Source organism: Aotus nancymaae, unplaced genomic scaffold (assembly GCF_030222135.1).
Source record: "Aotus nancymaae isolate 86718 unplaced genomic scaffold, 86718_ANA_hifiasm-v0.15.2.pri h1tg000030l, whole genome shotgun sequence".
In the NCBI taxonomy this organism is placed as follows: Eukaryota; Metazoa; Chordata; class Mammalia; order Primates; family Aotidae; genus Aotus; species Aotus nancymaae.
This window is the reverse complement of record NW_026988443.1, coordinates 3512653-3532748: the sequence shown is the minus strand read 5'-3', so window position 1 is coordinate 3532748 and position 20096 is coordinate 3512653. Positions and strand designations below refer to the sequence as shown.

The window sequence follows — 20096 nt, the reverse complement described above, 5'->3', positions numbered from 1 at the left end:
ATAAGTGAAAACACACATGATGTACTGGCAAGGTTGATATTTCTGCTCAGAATAGTTAGTTTAAAAAACAGATAACACTAACATCTAAGCATTATTCTTGGTATTCTCTACATTCTACATAATTTTAAAAAATATGTTCAGCGTAAACATTTCTGAAAATGTAATAGCACAAAGCAACAGAAATTACTTTTTTTTCTCTTGCATTGTGTTGATTATCAAGAAATTACTTTCAAGCTTTATTCGAAAATCTGTTTATTAATGATTCACTGTGTGGCCATCCTAAGTTACCAGTCCTGCAGAACCAGTTTCCATCTTGGGAACACACCCTATCTAAACTGCTATGGGAATATAAAGTAAATGTGTAAAGTCTTTTGAAATTCTCAGATAACCAGTAAAATAATAACCCATATAATCCTTCTCAAACATTTTCAGAAAGTCTGGTATAAATTATTTAACCAAAAGGAGAATTCCAAATAAGAGTAAACTTTACTATGAGTTAAATTACAATAAAAATTACTATGGTACTATATTCTGATAGAGAAAAAGCATCACTATTTAAAAATGGCTTAATGCAAAAACACTGCCACTTATAATAAGCAAAACATCAATAGCTCCATTTTTTTAAAAAAAACAGAGTCTCATTGGAGTGCCGTCACTGCAGCCTCTGCCTCCTGGGTTCCAGTGATTCTCCTGTCTCAGCCTCGAGTAGCTGGGACTACAGGTGTGCACCACCATGCCCGGCTAACGTTCGTATTTTTAGTAGAGATGGGGTTTCATCATGCTGGCAAGGGTGGTCTTGAACTCCTGGCCTCAAGCGATCCACCTGCCTTGGCCTCCCAAAGTGCTGGGATTACAAGCATGAGCCACTGCACCCAACAACAGCTCTTAGAAATATTTGAATTAGATACATCAGATAATTTACCAGTCAACTTGGAGTCTTAAAATGTGCAACCATACGTTAAAGAGCTTCGAGTCACAGGCACTTATTGCTAAGGGGCCTGTGTAGGACTTTAGTAAGGCACCAATAGCTTCTACATGTTCCAAACCTTAAACATATTAACACTTTCACTTAGGCCCAATTAATATAAACAGGGTTGCCATACATATTCAAAAAGGCAATAAAATGACTAATGTACTCACCAACCACAATTTAACTACATAAGCAGTTTTTCCTACCTTCTGATTCTTTCTGAAGTTTTATTTATTTTCAAAACTACCCCTAGTTTTGTATTTTTTTGAGAAAGTATCATTTTGTCACACAAGTTGGAGTGCAAGTGGCATGATCTCAGCTCACTGCAATCTTTGCCTCCTGAGTAGCTGGGATTACAGGTGCGCACCACCACACCTGACTAATTTTTGTTATTTTTAGTAGAGATGGGGTTTCACCATGTTGGTCAGGCTGGTCTCAAACTCCTCACCTCAAGCAAACCACCCACCTTGGCCTCTGAAAGTGCTCAGATTACCATACCCAACCCCAAGTTAGTCTTAATTCTAGGCCTCATACAAAATTTTGAATTTTGTTAAACATTAATTGTTACTGGAAACTCCCAGAATACAATTCCCAGAAAGCTCTTATTTCACATTTTCACCAGACTTGACAATGTTTAATATCACTAAAAAACAAGTACTTTCAAGTAATTAAAGAAAACTAATTATGTTCAGTATCAAATTGGTTAACAGTGGTCTTACTGTCTACAAATTATCTGAAAACTGTTTACAGGCCAGATGTGGTGGCTCACGCCTGTAATCTCACCACTTTGGGAGGCTGAGGTAGGCAGATCAGTTGAGGTCAGGCATTTGAGACCAGCCTAGCCAACATGGTGAAACTTCATCTCTACCAAAAAATAAACAAAAATTAGCCAGGTGTGGTGGCACGCACCTGTAGTTCCAGCTACTCGGGAGGCTGGGGCATGACAATTGCTTGAATCTTGGAGGTGGAGGTTGCAGTGAGCTGAGATCACGCCACCGCACTCCAGCTTGCATGACAGAGCGAAATACCATCTCAAACAAACAAACAAACAAACTGTCTATATACGGAAAATGTGGTAATCGTAGTTAAAACTATTATGTAATGACAAAGACGCTCTCCTTTTGACCCAAATGTGAGTCAGGCTCTTCCGAGTCTTCTGCTCACCTAAGCCGTCAGCCTTTCCTCTGTCTTTGTAGAACCCAATTTGAGCACGAATCCTGCTTAGTCAGGTTACTGAAAATGTCCCACACCCTTTGAATCTGTTCTCACTCCCAACCCAGTATCTTTTCATCCCGGCCTCTCTTCAGCAAGAGTTTTGTTGTGTCCTTCTAGTGAGATTCCCTCATAACACCAATGCTTCCTCTTAAAAACTTTCCCTCTACTGACTCCCCACTCATTCTCCCTACCACTGCAAAAGCCTATTGCAGTGTTTCTTATACCTAGTCTCCCAATAAAGTAATCCTTGCTACCTTTAACAAGCGTCATGAATAATTTTTTAACACTAGCTAAGGAAAAATATCTGTCCTTAATGGGTCTAATCAAAGGTAGTTCATATATGTTGGATGTGTTTTAGAAATGGCTGTCAGAGTTGAACAAGTAATTTTTTTCTTAAAATTTTAAGACATTGGAGCTTTTAAAAAGTAGGAAAATTAATAAAGAAACATTTCTGAATTACAAAGGAGGTTCTAAAACCTGTATTACAAAATACCTAGAGTATAAGGAGAGAAAATCAGTGATGCCTATTAAAATAAAAACTCTAGATAAATTAAATTTAACAGTTTAATTGAGCAAAGAACGAGTCTCAAATTGGGCAGCTCCCAGAACCAGAATAGGTTCAGAGATACCCTGGCATATGGTCTGATAATATTTAGGGACAGAAAAAGGAAAGTGACATACAGAAAAACAGAGAGTGATGTACAGAAACAGTGGGACTGGTTACAGCTTGGTGTTTGCTTTATTTAAACACAGTTTGAACAGCTGACTTCCTGTGACTTGCTGAAAATCTGTGATTGGTGTAAGAATAGTCTATTTACACATCTAGTTAGGCTGCAGTTTACTTTGTAAGGGGAAACCTTTAGGCCAAACTTAAAATATTATTATGTAAGGAGGCAGATTTAGGCTAAATTTGTGCCCAATTTGCCTGCCTTTCTCTTTTCCTTAGTAAAATGTGAAATGAAAGTAAATCTCAGGGCCCCCAACTCACTAAGCCAAAGGGAAAAGACAAGCTGGGAACTGCGTCTCGGAAACCTGCCTCCCATTTTGTTCCCAAATAAGATAGCTACAGAGACAAAAAAAGCTACATACCTCCCTCACAATTCCCCCACATAGAAATTCCTTGTGGGCCCCAAGATCTTTACCCTGTAACAGTTCTGTTGAATTTTACCCCAGCAATGTAAATTAATAGCTTTATCTTTACATGTACTGGACAAAGGACAGAACTCAAACTCATCCCTCTGCTCACCTGAGACAAATGCATACCTGATGGCTTCCTGTGCACTATGTTTATTTTATCTTACGCAGAAATGCAGATTCACTAAGATAGATGAATCCGTGACTATTCCTCTGCCCCCCTCTCACATGTGAATGGCTGATTAAAGACTCAAAAGAATGCAACCGTTTCTTATTTACCCATACCTTTTGTCTTTTATCTACCCAGACCGTTTAAAATTTCTACCTCTTTCCCCAGTATCTGCTCATTCCCCTTGAAATACTGAAGCCTTCAAAATCATCTGTGGAGAACCCTGGCAAACTAAACTTCTAAATTGATTGAGACCTGTCTCAGATACTTTCTGGTTTACCAAAGCATAAAAAGACATTCAGAATTTAAACAGCATCAGAAATACTCATCAGTATTCTGGCAGAAAATAATTTCTGCTAATCACTACTCAGATGAAGCTCCAAGGCAAACTGCTGAGTCCATGGAAGGACGAAAATTACAATTAAGAGCTTTGTAGCTATCAAACCTCTGCTTCTTACCCTAACTTCAGAGCAGGGATTCTACTGCCCATATCCAGAGCTTCTTTCAAAAATAATTCAGGCTGTTCCTCCTTTCTTCTCCCCAACTAAAAGATTTTCTATATCAATCCTAGGACTATAATTCCTACCTATGAGGTATGACTGGAAATGGAAATAGCTGTGATACGACACATTCCTAGGAATGTGAAGTCACGGTGGGATGAACCGTGGGAGGAATGTACACTGAGAATCGTTCTTCAATAATAATTTCTGTCACACCTGTAATCCCAGCACTTTGGGAGGCCGAGGTGCGTGAATCACAAGGTCAGAAGTTTGATACCAGCCTGGCCAATATGGTGAGACCCCATCTCTATCAAAAATACAAAAATTAGCCAGGCGTAGTGGCGTGCACCTGTAGTCCCAGCTACTCGGGAGGCTCAGGCAGGAAAATCACTTGAACCCGGGAGGCAGAGGTTGCAGTGAGCCAAGACTGCGCCACTGCACTCCAGCCTGGGTGACAGAGCAAGACTCTGTCTCAAAAATAAATAAATAATTTCTGAAGAGAAGAACTACAGATGTCTGTAGGTAATCCAGGAATAGACTACAACAGAATTCACTACACATGACTAGGTAACTGTCCTCTTTAGGTATGATATAGTATGATTATGCTTTTTAAAAAGTGTCTATTTTTTGTAGACAGACACTGAAATACTTATGAAAAGATGGTGATGTCTGGAATCTGCTTCAAAATAATCAGAGGTTGGGTGTGGGAGAATGGGAAGAAATAGATGAAAGAAGACATTAAAGCTGGGTGATGACTCCATAGGATTCATTATACTTCATTATACTATCTTCTCTGCTTTTGCTGTGGTTGAAATTTTCCACACCAGAAAACAAAGATAAAATAACATAACTAAAATCAGCTCTGAAAGCCACACACAATTAATACTATTATGATACTGTGAAATATACATTTGACTTTCATCTGTTTATTTCCTAGCGGGCAACTCCTAAAATCCTTGGAATCACCAAAGTGGTAAGTATCATTTTATATGCTAGTGACTGTCTGGTGGCTAGCAGTCCCTCTGTAGTTTCAGGATGGGGGCTGGTCACAGGAAAGACCAAGGCATTATTAGAGGACTGAGGACTTGTCAGTCCCTCACCCCAACCCCTGGGGAGGGGAGAGGGGCTAAGAGTTGAGTTGATCATCAATGGCCAGAGATTTAATCAGTCATGCCTATGTGATGAGGCCTCCATTAAAAACCTGAAAGGACTAAGGTCAGGAGGCTTCCAGGAAGGTGAATATGAGCACATCCAGGTGCAAGGAGGCTGGTGGACCCCAACTCCACTGGGATGGAAGCTCCTGTGCTGTTTGTTTGTATTCTTTAAAATACTGTTTCCCTGAGCTCTGAGAGCTGCTCTAGCAATAAGCAAACCTGAGAAGGGGCTTGTGGGAACTCCAATTTATAACTGGTTGGTCACACGTTCTGGAAGCCAACTCACGACTGGCATCTGAAGTGGGAGGCAGTCTTGTGGGACTGAGTGCTCAACCTGTAGGATCTCATGCTGCCTCCATGTAGACAGTGTCAGAATTGAATTAGAGGACACCCAGCTGTTGTCTGCTACTGAAGAACTGTTTGCTTGGCGTGTGGAGAAAAACCCCATGCATTTGGTCAGAAGTGTTCTGTGTTATAACAGTGTAGCAGAAGAAACTGAGTTTGCTTTTCCTCTATATCCTCAACTACAGAAATTAAACCAGTGATAAAGACAAACTTGAGAAAAGTGTTCGGGACACAAAAGATAAAGGGCTTTAGAGCCATGTAGGGGATAAATACGGGAGAAATTAAGAGATGCAATTCATAGCTAGTTGAAATAACCAAAGAAGAGGTCTCAGTAAATTACAATAGGGAATAATTAAAGGAATAAAAATATTCTAGAAGGCCCTGACACTATGGATTGAAAAGCTTTAGATTCCTCCTCCTGTGCAACAGAAATGACGATGTCGTTAGAATAACACCTATAGAATTTTCAAGCAAAATTATCACTAGTTTAAAATATTTTACAATCTTGAATACATCTAATATATGTAACATATATAAGATATGATGCATAATAACAAAATGAACAGTTGTGAACCTACTACCCCATTTGTGAAGACATTTGTTTATCTATTTAGACCAATGGTTATAAAAGTGGAAAATGACCCCACCAAAGTGGAAGTAGAAAATATTAGTATTTGTATTTATCTTTTTGATTTACAAATACCGGAAAAAATTAGCTTGTAAATAAATATTTAATATGTAAAATGGAATTGATGTCTTCACTTGGTATGCATATCATTTATGTGAGATATTCTGAGAGAAGAGTACAAGTTCCATAATGTCAAAGGCCGCCTGTGGTGCCCTCACTTATCTGCCTTAACTGTAATTACAGCACATTGCAGTCCATGTGTGCTGCCAAAGGAAAACATCTTGGGTCCCCAAAATCACTAGGCTAAAGGAAAAAGTCAAGCTGCGAACTACTTAAGGCAAACCTGTCTCCCATTCTATTCAAAGTCACCCCTTTGCTCACTGTGGTAAATGCATTATCTGATTGCCTCCTTTGGAGAGGCTAATCAGAAACTCAAAAGAATGCAACCCTTTGTCTCTTATCTACCTGTGACCTGGAAGCCCTCTCCAGCCACTTGTCCCACCTTTCCAAACCAAACCAATGTTTGCCTTACATATGGTGATGGATGTATCAGGTTTCCCTAAAATATATAAAATCAAACTGTGCTCTGACCACCTTGGGCACATGTAATCAGGACCTCCTGAGGCTGTGTCATTGGTGCGCACCCTCAACCCTGGCAAAATAAACTTTTTAAATTAACTAAGACCTGTCTCCAATTTTCTGGGCTCACAGTGCCTAACATTACAAATGGGAGGAGTGGCTTAAAAAGATTCCTGCAAAATATCATTGAAAAGTGTATAGGCAAAGGTATGAACCACACGAAAATAATGAAGTTGACACTTTTGTTTCTGTAATAAGGTGCGACTGACATATTATGAAGTAAAAACAATTATCTAATTAGAACACAGTGCTTTCACCGAAAATATAATTATCTTTTAAAATCGATTGTGTTTTACATAAAGTACATGATATTAGCACACTGGTACATATATATTATGTCTCTATCGTATATACCTTTGTTATGGACTAAATTCTGCCCCCTCAAAACTGACAGAATCCCTAACTCCCCAGCTCTGTCTCAAATGCAGTCAGGGTGAAGACTGCATTTGGAGACAGGGTGTTTAATAAGGTAATTAAGGTTAAATAAAGGTAAGAGTGGGCCCCTAATCTAATACAACTAGTACCCTTACAAGAGGAAGAAAGAGATTCCCCCCCACCCAGGAATGCATGCACACAGATCATCTCCCGAGGACACAGCCACAAGTCCGTTGTCTGTAAGCCAAGGAGAAAGGCCTTAGGAGAAACCAGATCTATAGACACCTTGATCTTGGACTTCTAGCCTCCAAAACCATGAGAAAATAAATTTCTGTTTTGTCTTTAAAGCTACCCAGTCTGTGACATTTTGTTAAGAATGTATTAGGAGACTAATACATTCTAATTTTATTTACATATATATTACTAGATGTTATATTTAAATATATATGGGAATATATTTTCAAAATTTTTTACTGATGGCATATATGAACAAAACATATTGAGGTTACTGGCGCAGACAACTAAGAAGCCTTCCCAAATATAAAAGGAATTCAAAATACAACTCATACACAAATCTTCAACTCAAGTAACCTGAAGATATATTCCAACTGAACAAGTGATAAACCAAAATACAAGGATCAGAAGCATGCAGTGAAATCATTCAGTCACAGAATCAAAACTAAATATGGGAGGAAGCACTTCTATTACAGAATGATAAAGTAAGAAACTGAAAACCTGCTCCTCCAGAAAAGCAATGAGAGCACTAGCAAAAATTGTCAAAATCAACTTTTTCAGAATGCTACATATTAACTTCTAACAATTTGAGGAGTGCTTATTCGAGAAAAACAGCTGAATCACAGTAAACGGAACAAGCTTTGTGATATTTTAACTTGCTTTACACTCATCCCTTTCTCTCAAGTTCATGGTAGCTTGAAAACCAACAACCTCATAAGCCAGTAGCTGTGAAAAACAGTAGCCTAGCAACCTTGTAGGGGGTAGAAAAGGATTACTATCCTTCAAAAGCCCCATCCCCAGAGAACTGTCCCTGTCTGGCAGTTCCTTGGAAGAGCTCCATATCCTTAATTAACTTAACTCAGAGAACACTCTGTGAGAACAGTTTTATCCTTAGGACATTTGCCAGAAACAACCAGTGGCAATTGTTTAGCACTGCAGCTGCCTAGGCAATGATACTAGTTGGGACTAACGAGAGGCTGACCAAAAACTTAAATGGAAAAACTGGGAAATGAGATATTCACAGGGGCTTTGAAAAGCCTTCACATACACCTGGGAATCCAAAATTTCATGTGAACGTGCAGGTTCTAAGTATGTCCAGGACAGACCCAAGAAGGCCCAGAAGCTCATCTTTGGCAGACACAGGCTCTGCAATAGCAGGAAGTGAAGGCTAAGGTACAACTGTAAACCATCTGCCCAAGTGTGAAAGGCCCACTTCAATCCTTACATAAGAACCCCTTGGGCAAAGAGTGGGAGAGCTACTGTCCAAGTACTTAAGGAAATCTCTGGTCACTAGCTGACCGCTAAACAAACTGAGCAACTTCAGTGGCCACACATTAACAAATAACACAGACTTTATGGGATGAAACCAGAAAGTCACTAAACAAATAGCAACAACAACAGCACAAACAAAAACCCCTTAAGGTTATATTATTCAATTGTATATCAGATTATATTTAATATAATATTCTAAATATTCAGTTTCAACAAAAAAAAAAATACGAGATGTACAAAAGTATGGTGTAAACACAGTAAAAGAAAGAGACGTCAGCTGGATTCAATGTCTCATGCCTAGAAGCCCAGCATTCTGGGAGGCCAAGGTGACCAAATTGCTTGAGCTCAGGAGTCTGAGTCCAGCCTAGGCAACGTGGCAAAACCCTTTCTCTGCAAACAAATTAGCCAGCCTGGGTGGTATGTGCCTGTAGTCCCAGCTACTCGGGAGGCTGAAGTGGGTGGATCACTTGACCCTGGGTGAGGTCGAGGCTGCCATGAGCCATGAGTGCACCACTGCACTCCAGCCTGGGTAACAGAGCAAGATGCTGTCTCAAAAAAGAAAAAGAGAAGTCAATGGAAACCATCCGTAAGGAAGACATGTTGGATTTATTAGACAGAGATTTCAAATCGGCTATTAGAAATATGCTTTAAAAATATTCATAATATAAATTTTTATATTTATATTACAAATATGAATATTATTAATATCAAATTGGCTACTATAAATATGCTTTCAAATATTTATAATCCATGTAATGCCACAGCATGGATTAACTTTGAGAACACTATGTGAAGTCAGTCCATTATAAAAAAATAAATACTGTATGATCCACATAGATGAGGTATATAGAGTAGTCACTCATAGAAACAGAAAAGAGAATGGTAACTGCCAGGGACTGAGGAAGGGAGAAAGAAATGAGGAACTGCTGCGTAATAAGTATACAGTTTCACTTTAACAAGATGAAAAAGTTCTGCAGATTGCCTGTACAACAATGTGAATGTGCTTAACATTACTGAACTGTACACATAAAAGGGGTAAAAAATGGCACTTTTTCTGTTATATGTATTTTACTAAAATTAAAAAAACTACAAAAAAATTATGTCTAAAGAATTACAAGAAAGTATGAGAATGATGTCTTGACAAATAGAGAATATAAACAAAGATAAATAATAAAAATTTAAAAATAGAAATTTTGGAGTTGAAAAATACAGTAATTTGAATGGAAAAATTCACTAGAGGGGCTAAATGACAATTTCAGCTGGCAGAAGAAAGAATCAATGAACTTGAAGACAGACAGGTAACTGAGATGATTCTGTCTGAAGAACAGAAAGAAAAAAGGCTTTAAAAAAAGTGAACAGCACTTTAGAGACCTAAGGGACTGTGCAAAGATTACCAACACACCATAATAGGAGTTACAGAAGGAGAAGAAAAAGAGAAAGGAACATAAAGAATACTTAAAGAAATAATGGCTAAATATTTCTCAAGTTTGGTGAAAAACATTTACCTACACATCCAAGAAGCTCAAAAAGAAGTAAGTAAACTCAGAGGTTCACACATAAACACAGTCAATCTGTTCAAAACAAAAGACAAACAGAGAAAATCCTGAAAGCTATGAGAGAAAAAATGCTGCCCTCCTTAGGCATAAGAGATCTGTCCCGAGTCCAACTGCTGGCTTCACAGCTGATACCATACGAAAGGGCTGAAAGCAAACAACTGTCAACCCCTATTCTACACCAACAAAATTACTTCAAAAATGAAGGAGAAATTAAGACATTCCCACAAAAACAAAAACTGAGAATGTGTCACCATGAGATGAGACTATAAGAAATACAAAAGGCTGAAGTTAAAGGACAATAAACAGTATCCATACAAAGAAATAGAGAGCACTGGCAGAAGTGATTACACTGTAAACATAAAAGACAGCATAAATATATTTTTGATGTAACTTTTTATCTGATTTAAATGTTAATGGCATAAAGCAGTAATTACAGTTGATCCTTATCCTTCCATATTTGCAAATTTGCAACCCTCAAATCAATTCAGGCATACCTCAGAGACACTGTGGGTTCAATTCCAGACCACTGCAATTAAGCAAATTTTGTAACAGAGTGAGTCACATGTATTTTTTTTGGTTTCCCAGTGCACATAAAAGTTATGTTTACACAATATACTATAGTCCATTAAGTGTACAATAGCATATGTCTAAAAAACAATGTACATACCTTAATTTAAAAACACTTTATTGCTATAAAATGCTAATCACCTGAGTCTTCAGTGAGTTGTTATCATTTTGCCGGTGGAGTATCTTGCCTCAATATTGATGACTGATGACTGATCAGAGTGGTGGATGCTGAAAGTTAGGGTGGCTGTGGCAATTTCTTAAAATAAGGCAACAGTAAAATTTGCTTCATCTATTGACTCTTCCTTTCATGAAAGAATTCCCTATAGCCTGCATTGCTGTTTGACAGCATTTTACCCACTGGAGAATTTCTTTCAAAATTGAAGTCAATCCTCTCGAACCCTGCTGCTGCCTTTTATCAACTATGTTCACATAATAGTCTAAGTCCTTTAGAATTTCAACAAGGTTCACAGCATCAAGGTTTTCATTTCAACAAGTTCATAGCATCTTCACCGGGAGAAGATTCCATTTCAAGAAACCCACTTTCTTTATTCATCCATAAGAAGCAACTCCTCATCTGTTTAAATTTTGTCATGAGATTGTAGTACTTCAGTCACATCTTTGAGCTCTAATTCTAGTTCTATTGCTACTTCTACCACATCTGCAGTAACTTCTTCCACTGAAGTCCTGAAGCCCTCTAAGTCATCCATGAGGTCTGGAATCAACTCCTCCTGAACCCCTGTTAATGTTGATATTTTGATCTTCTCCCATGAATCATGAATGTTCTTAATGGCATCAAGAATGGTGAAACTTTTCTAGAGATTTTCGATTACTTTGCCCTGATGCATGAGAGGAATCACAATCTATGGCAGCAATAGCCTTAAAAAAAATGTGTTTCTTAAATAATAAGACTTGAAAGTTGAAATGACTCCTTGATCCATGGGCTGCAGAATGGATGTTGTTTTAGAAGGCATGAAAACAATATTAACCTCCTTGTATGTCTCCATCACAACTCTTGGGTGGCCAGAAGCATTGACAATGAGCAGTAATATTTTCAAAAGAATCTTTTCTTCTGAGAAGTAGGTTTCAACAGTGGGCTTAAAGTATTCAGTAAAACTATGCTATAAACAGATGTGCTGTCACTGAGGCTTTGTTGTTCCATTTACAGAACAAAGGCAGAGTAGATTCTGCATCATTCTTAAGGCCTTAGGGTTTTCAGAATGGTCAATGAGCACTGGTTTCATCTAAAATCACTAGCTGTATTATCTCCTAACAAGTTAGCCTGCTGTTTGAAGCTTTGATCTCTAGCTATGAAAGTCCTAGATGACATTTCTTCCAACAAAACATAAGACTGTTTCATCTACCTAGAAAATCTGTTGTTTAGTGTAGCTACCTTTATCAGTGATGTTAGCTAGGTTCTTCTGGATAACGTGCTGCAGCTTCTATAATACATCGGTACTTGCTGCTTCACTTTGCACTTTATGTTGTGGAAATGGCGTCTTTCCTTAAACCTCATGAACCAACTTCTGGGAGCTTCAAATTTTTGTTCTGCAGCTTTCTCACCTCTCTCAGCTTTCATAGAACTGAAGAGAGTTAGGGCCTTGCTCTAGACTACTAGGTTTTGGCTTAAGGGAATGATGTGGTTCACTTGATCTTTTATCCAGACCACTAAAACTTTCTTCATATCAGCAATAAGGCTGTTTCACTTTCTTATCATTGGTATGTTCACTGGAATAGCATTTCTAATTTCCTTTGAGAATTTTCCCTTTGAATTCACAACTTGGCTATCTGGCACAAGAGGCCTAGCTTTCAGCCTATCTAGGCTTTTAACATGCCTTCCTCACTAAGGTTAATTATTTTTAGCTTCTGATTTACAATGAGAGATGTGTGACTCTTCTTTTCACCTCAACACTTAGAAGCCACTGCAGGGCTATTACTCCACCTAATTTCAATACTGTTGTGTCTCAGGGACCAGGAGCCAGAGGAGAGGGAGACAGAAGGCAGAATGACTGGGCAGTGGAGCTGTTAGTGCATACTCAACATTTATTAAATATGCTGTCTTACATAGGTGCAGTTTGTGGTGCCTCAAAACAATTATAATAGTGACATCAAAGATCACTGATAACAGATCATCATAATAGATATAATGATAATGAAAAAGTTAAAAATATTGCAATAACTTCCAAAATGTGACATACAGACATGAAGTAAACTGTTGGAAAAACGGTGCCAATAGATTTGACACAGGGTTGCCATAAACATTTTTTTTTTTTTTTTTGAGACAGAGTCTTACTCTGTCACCCAGGCTGGAGTGCAATGGTGTGATCTTGGCTCACTGCAACCTCTGTCACCCAGGTTCAAGATATTTTCATGCCTCAGCTTCCTGAGTGACTGAGATTAGAGGCATGCACCACCATGCCCAGATAATTTTTTGGTATTTTTAGTAGAGATGGGGTTTTGCCATATTAGCCAGGCTGGTCTTGAACTCTTGAGCTCAGGCAATCCACCCGCCTTGGCCTCCCAAAGTGCTAGGATTATAGGCATGAGCCATTGTGCCTGGCCTGGCATAAACATTTAAATCGTTAAAAAACACAGTATCTGTGAAGTACAATGAAACACAACACAATAAAAGAAGATACGCTTTATTTAAAGCATTTTTCACTCCACTCAATTTTTGGAAATGGTATCATTAATATAGCATGCAGTGAAATAAAAAATTAAGATAATACCTTGGGCCTTAAGTTTTTTATCCTTAAGAGGAGGAAGCTGGATTAGATGATGTCTAAGTCCCTCTCTTCTGACATTCTTTGACAATAAATGTATAGCTCCAATCAGAAGATCATATGCCTATTGTATATAAGTAGTAAATATACTATTGATCTAATTACTAACGGATCTAATTCTAAGTAAGAACTTCAGTTTTAAAGAAAGTTTGCTATGTCTAGACTAGTAACTTGTCTATTTTGGGGAATATATGCTTTCAGAACTGTAAATATTATTATCTATATAGAAAACTAATATAGTATCCATGCATTTTATTTGCCCATTCACACAAAAATGTATTTGAAAAATGCACTCATATTTAACAATAAAGCCTGGACATGTGTCAATTATAAATATAACATATATCTGGTAAGAAAATAATTCTGTAATTTTCTTTCAAGTCTATTAATTACATACAAGCCCTTACTTTCCTTCTATCTAGTATTTTAATGCTACTCAATTACAGACTTACCCATATTCTACTGTCTGCCACCATTTGTTTATCACGTAGTTGAACCTATTTTTATATTTGTTCAATAAATTTTCAAAAGAGGCTAAATTCTGAATATTCCTTTTTTAGACAATATTAGGTAGTAACTTGAAACATATTCTGTTTTATATAAGCAACAATTGCATGGTAGATCAAGGAAATGGGTATATTCTTCATAAATATAAAAGCAAGAAGAATACACAGCAGAAAAAGTTTATTTTTTATTCGGAGTGACTACGATAGTTTATATTTATATCTACTATTACATACTTCACATCTAGCCTACATTACCTTAATATAAATTAGCTTAAACATAAAATAATCTCATACATTTTACAAATAATATCTAGATATCCTTTTTTTTTTTTTTAGATACCATTTTTTAAAAGTAGGCTTTCTATGTGGAAAGCTAATAAAACTATACTTGGGTCTCCAAACTCTCAGTAATGTTCTACTTTATATGTAAAGTGTTGTGTAATTAAATTTGTTCTCTTTTTTACTTTAAGTGAATCTAGTGGTTATCAAAACAGCAAGTGGCTTTCAAAATGGACACAGAAGAAATATCAGTGAATACTAAATTAACATCTGTAGAGTACTTTACAGTTTATAGAGTTCTTTAACATGCACTGTTATTTGTTTCAACAACCTGTGAGGTCTGAGGTTTTTATCCAGGACTTGGACAAGTAGAAAGGAAGAGGATGTCAGGTACCAAGATACTCAGTTCCTCCATAGGTATGTCTTGCTTAATTTTATATTATTTATAGTCTGTAAGAAACCATGCTATTCACAACCAAACTACAGTGATTACTACGTGGGTCCAAGGGGCATTTACTTTAAGATATCATTTGAGGTTTTCATACTTTTATTTTTGAATGCTAATAAATTGATTGCCAAAAAAGTGAGTACCAAGGTCTACATCAGACAAGAAAATATCATTATGCTAGCTGCTTGTTATGAAAGATCAATTTAACAAATATTATTGAATCATTACAAAGTATATATAGGTGAAGACCTAAAATACATTATGTATCAACTGAACAAATAAACAGGGGACTTATCATCTCCTACTACTTGTGAAGCTGTCTTTTGTGAACTTGTTTCAAAACAGTTGTTGAAAAAGTTTAAGTGTCAGGGGAGTGCTCTAAAATTCTTTTCAACAGGATAACTATAAGTGTCTAATGGGAGAATCTGCCAGATAATCTGAAAAATGTCCCAATGTAAATTAAACTGAAAGTCTAAAGATATTATATAAGAAACTACTAAAATCTTAAAATAATGTTCACTATTTTACTCTTCATAGTAAAATGAACCAGAGTAAACCAGTTATGGGGCCAGAAGGTAATGAATGGCCTTACAAAAAAAAAAAAAAAAATAGCAAAACTGAACCAAATCAAACCCTTACCTCCAAACACCAGGGCTCTTAAGTAAGGTAAATGTACTTTTTAAATGTCCAAACAAAACCCACTTCTGAGACTAAAAAAGAACACGATTAATATTAGCCATAAACTGGAAATGTGCCAGGCAAACCAGAATGTATGGTCTCCTGCTTAATAAGACACATGTCCCAGGCCATCCTGTCCTAAGATCACAAAAAACAGAAAAAAACAGGAAGGATGAGGGAGTTCAAAGCACAGAAATAAACAAGATAAAAAAAAACTTTCACAAAGTAATTTTCCTCAATTTTACAAATCAATTTGCATTAATAATATCTTAAGTAAGGGTAAAAGGGAGGAGGAACAGATGTGCCAAAAAAAAAAAAAAGAGGAGGACTGGCTGAATAAATTTAGGAAGCAGTCAGAGTCCAGATTCCCTCCCCTATCCCAGCAAAACACTGGAAGTTTATTTCCTTAAGAACGTAAAACAGCGGTTCTCTGCACAGCGGACCTTGGGCACAGCTGAGAAGAACATACACTATGCTGAAAACAAGAGCTCAGGTGAATGCATATACACAGATGCCAAATGCAGTGATACTTCCCCACTCCAACCCTTCTTCCCCTACTTGGTTCCCAGAATGTCAGCAGCCAGGCCTTCATTCTCAAGGCAAGAGACATGATTCTCGTGATTCTCTGAGGAATCTGAACATCCTAAGAAGGAAGATCTAAAGTTATTGAGCAGAAGATTCCTCAACCAAACAGCCCAGCGAGGCAACTCTATTGTGGAATTCACTGTTGGTAAGCCCCACTCCTATGCTTATAGCTTCCAATTAGCCTTTTTGTTCCTTACTATTAAATATGAACACACAAACAAAAATGTCCAGATATTTAATGAAAGACTCTAATATTAAAGACAGAGACAAACAAATAGATAAAAGCTGCTTATAGGGAAGTATTTTTTTTTCTTTTTCTTTTTCATATACCAAGTGGTCAGAGAGAAAAGTAAAATTTAAAAAAAATTTGTAAGTATCTTTCTTACAGAGATAAGACATATTACAACTATGTAATAAGAGCAGGATACTATAACATGCAGAGAAAAAATTTTTTTGAAATAATAAACTCAGAGGGTTTTTAAAAGATAAATCTGAGAAACTCTGCACATAAAGTAGAGCAAAACGTAAAAGTGGCGACTAACAGGAGAGAAAAAATAAGAAAGTTAGAAACCTAACATTCAAGTCATGGGTGTTCCAAAAAATAATGGGAAAAATCATCAATAAAAAAATTTAAGAAAAAATTTTAGAACCAAAGAATAGGAAGAATTCAAAGAATCTTAAAAGAATGAGCAAAAATGCATTAAAAGAAACCCATGCCAAGGCAGATTACTATGAAATTTCAGAATCCCACGATAAAGGGAAGAACCGGAAAGTTTTCAGGATAAAACAGGTCTCAAAGGATAGGAACTGAATGGAATCAGTCTTACCAACAGCAACACTGGAAATGGGAAATTGAAGTAAAATGGAGGCAAAGTACAATTCTGTAGAAAAATTCTTTCCAACCAGAATTCTATACTCAGTCAAATTACTAATCAAGTATGAGGGAAACATAAAGACATTTTCAGATATGCAAAGTCTAAAACATTTGCCACTCATGCAAGCTTTCTCAGGAAACTATCAGGGAATGAACACCACAAAAATGAGGGAATGGACCAAGAAAGAGCAAGAAATGGAATACAGGAGACAGGAAATCCAACACAGTGAGAGGTGAAGGAGAACCTAGGAAGGCAGCCATAAAACTGGATGTCAAAAACAACTAGTTCAGACCGAAGCTTAAGAAGACAAAATGGATAGAACACCTAAAGCGTCTAAATGTCTTGACAGAATCAGACGACTGGTGAAAAAGTAAACAAAAGAAACAAGACAATTAACTCTGAAAAGATTTTTAAAACATGCAGAGAAAAACAAAAACAGGAACAAGAAAAGTGATCATAGTTTACCATGTGGCTCCTAATGTGAAAAGCATTTACATAATCATAATAATGTAAATATTAATATGGATGGAACAGAAATAAGATAAAGCTCATTTTGAGAGATCTGGGATGTAAAAATGATACAGTGGGGACAAAGGGAAGAAAAATGGTAAAAATCTTCATCTCCTGTTGGGGGCGGTCTATAGAAAATGACGAAAACTAAAAAAAAAAATATCAAGAAGTGCAAGAAAGCCATGCTATTTTGAAAATGGGGTTAATCAACTAAAAGCTAAAGAGGTCAAGGGCAGAAGAGCGCATGGGGGACCCCAGGGAGAAGGAGACCTCCTTGCTGCTTTTTGTCATAACTATGTAGGTCTCCAGATAATAAGTGTGCACAAAATTTTGTTAAACTATTTGATTAAAATAGAAAAGGAAAAGAAAAAAAGAAATGAAGGGATTTAGTGAAAGAAATCTTAAAAACATTTTAATTTAAGTGCCAAAATTGCTCAGCCCTCAGCCAGTATTCAACTATTCTTCCCATAACTAAAGCTACACCACTGTGTGTATCACTTGAATATAATGATCAACTCTCCTCCATAGTCTTCCAGTATGAAGACAGGGAATTTTCCGAATCTTACCTCAAGCAGAGCTGCTGCAGGATCACCTTGTAGACTTTTTCCCAGTTTGTCAACCTCATCTAATAGGAACACTGGGTTGTTCACTCCCACAGTCTTCAAGCCGTTGATGATGCGCCCAGGCATACTGCCGACATAGGTGCGCCTACAGTAAGCAAGAGGCACATTCAGAGTGAGATGTGAGGAGGCAGAAGCGACGCCATTTAGAAATAAAAACGTAGGAATGTGAAAAGATCATTCAGCCATCACAATAATATAACAAAGAGGTACTATGTATTTAAAAGGCACTATGATAAATCGAAAGTTATTACATTCAATTCTAATCTTCTACTAATTCTGGCTGCAAGTTGCCCACGAAACACAACACTTGAGTTACCAGGTACGGTTCTTACTCTTCAGGATTCCAAAATGTCTGAAGTACCCTATGAATTCCACGGTTTGCATGACTTTTCAGAACATCCCCCTACCCAACACAACCACCTTTATACACACTGAAATGGTTGCCCCGAGGCCAGCTAAAACATCATCATCTTCATGAAAGAGATTTAAATCAGTTCAAAGAGTCACTCAGAATGTAGACCAAAAACAAACAAGCAAAAAAAGAAAAACTTTAGTCTCTCTTATTTTCAGAGGTAATAATCTGTTAATTACAGTAAGAGAATCTGGGGTCAACAGTATTTATATCAGAATTCCATTATTCTGGCCTTTTGAACAAAACTATGTTCGTCGCATATGCACTGATTGACAATAATATATGTTCAGCCAGCCATATATTTTGTTGAGTGTTAAAATGTGAAAGGCTGCTTTATCATATTTGGACAAGAATCACCCACATAATTATGACAGATATACAGTGTGGCATGAAATAAAAACATACATGTGTATCAAACCAAAACAGGTGCCTTTTTTACAGACAGCAAAACTCAAAGCAGCAATTTACTAATTTTAATTACAACCTTGCTGTCTATGTTGCGCAAAGCAAATGCTGCTTCTGAAAAGGCATAAAAGCCTGACCGCCTAGGAGAAAATAATCAATGATAAGTGGAACAGCCGCAGGTATCTCATGATCTGCACAAAGCCGATTCACAGAGCAGGCCTCAGTTCTGCCACATGACTGGTATAAAGTAGGACAGAATAAATAAGAGTGATCTTTGAAAAGACAAGCAAGCCTTAAAAACATCATGGGAATGCCTTTCATCAGGGAAAAGTGGCCAAGGCATGGGAACCAAATACAATAAGCATTATCCTGTTAATATAAGTAATTAGCACATTCAAGATTTCAGAATCAGGTACAGGGAAGACAAGACTCAGCATTAATAAAGTCTATCAAATTATTTTTCTAGAGAACTTACAGATTTGCCATTACTCTGATTTTTAAGAGTGATAGGGAAGGGAATTTTTAAAAGAATCCTAAAGCCTCTCATGGGTCATTTTTTGTGGCAGTTATTTATTTGCCTTTCCTTTTCTGATGAGTAAATCTCAAAAACTGGTACTGACCATTCTACATCTAAAGTCACAGAGAAAATAATATTCTAGGCAGGTACCCTTTCTAAAAAAAAGTGGAATCCTAGATTCTAGTCACACTGTATACAAGCAATTCCTCTTACACTTTCCATTGCTTCCCAGAGCCTACACAATAAGGTTCAGATTCCGTTGTCTGGAGTTTGAGGCTTTTCACAATCCAGCCCCCATTCATCTTCCCAACTTGCTGCCATTACTTTCTTGCTTCGTCCACAATCAAGATGCTATTACGCCATAAACATACTAATGAATGATATAAATGAGGCAATATGACATAAAATGAAATGGAAAAAAATATGTTATGATTATTTTCTTCAGTGTACAAAAGGCGTGGAAGTTTCTGGACTATCTAGCTACATAAAAAATATTGAATTGTCTGTTCTGTTAATACAAAATAAGCGTGTGCAATTGTTTCTCGCAGAAACCAAAAAATCCACACAAATCTCTTTGTTCCTGTACCCTCACCTGGCCTCTTTCCTATTCTCCACTAACTCTTCATTTTGTCTGGCCCTTGTACCCAGCATGGCCGACAAGGAATTCTAAAGGCCCAAGGTTCCATAGTGGCTGTTTACAAGGGAGAGGAGGCTATAAGT

The 20096-nt window shown here is 37.1% G+C and overlaps 1 protein-coding gene across 2 annotated transcripts in view; it reads right to left on the bottom strand.

Annotated features, from left to right (window-relative positions):
* Positions 1-20096, bottom strand: part of LOC105706659 (lon protease homolog 2, peroxisomal) — a 136093-nt gene that overhangs the window by 64836 nt on the left and 51161 nt on the right. For both annotated transcript variants that reach the window (XM_064383000.1, XM_064383001.1), the window contains one exon: positions 17986-18127. In XM_064383000.1, coding sequence (XP_064239070.1) covers positions 17986-18127 — 142 coding nt within the window. The remainder of the gene's footprint in view (positions 1-17985; positions 18128-20096) is intronic.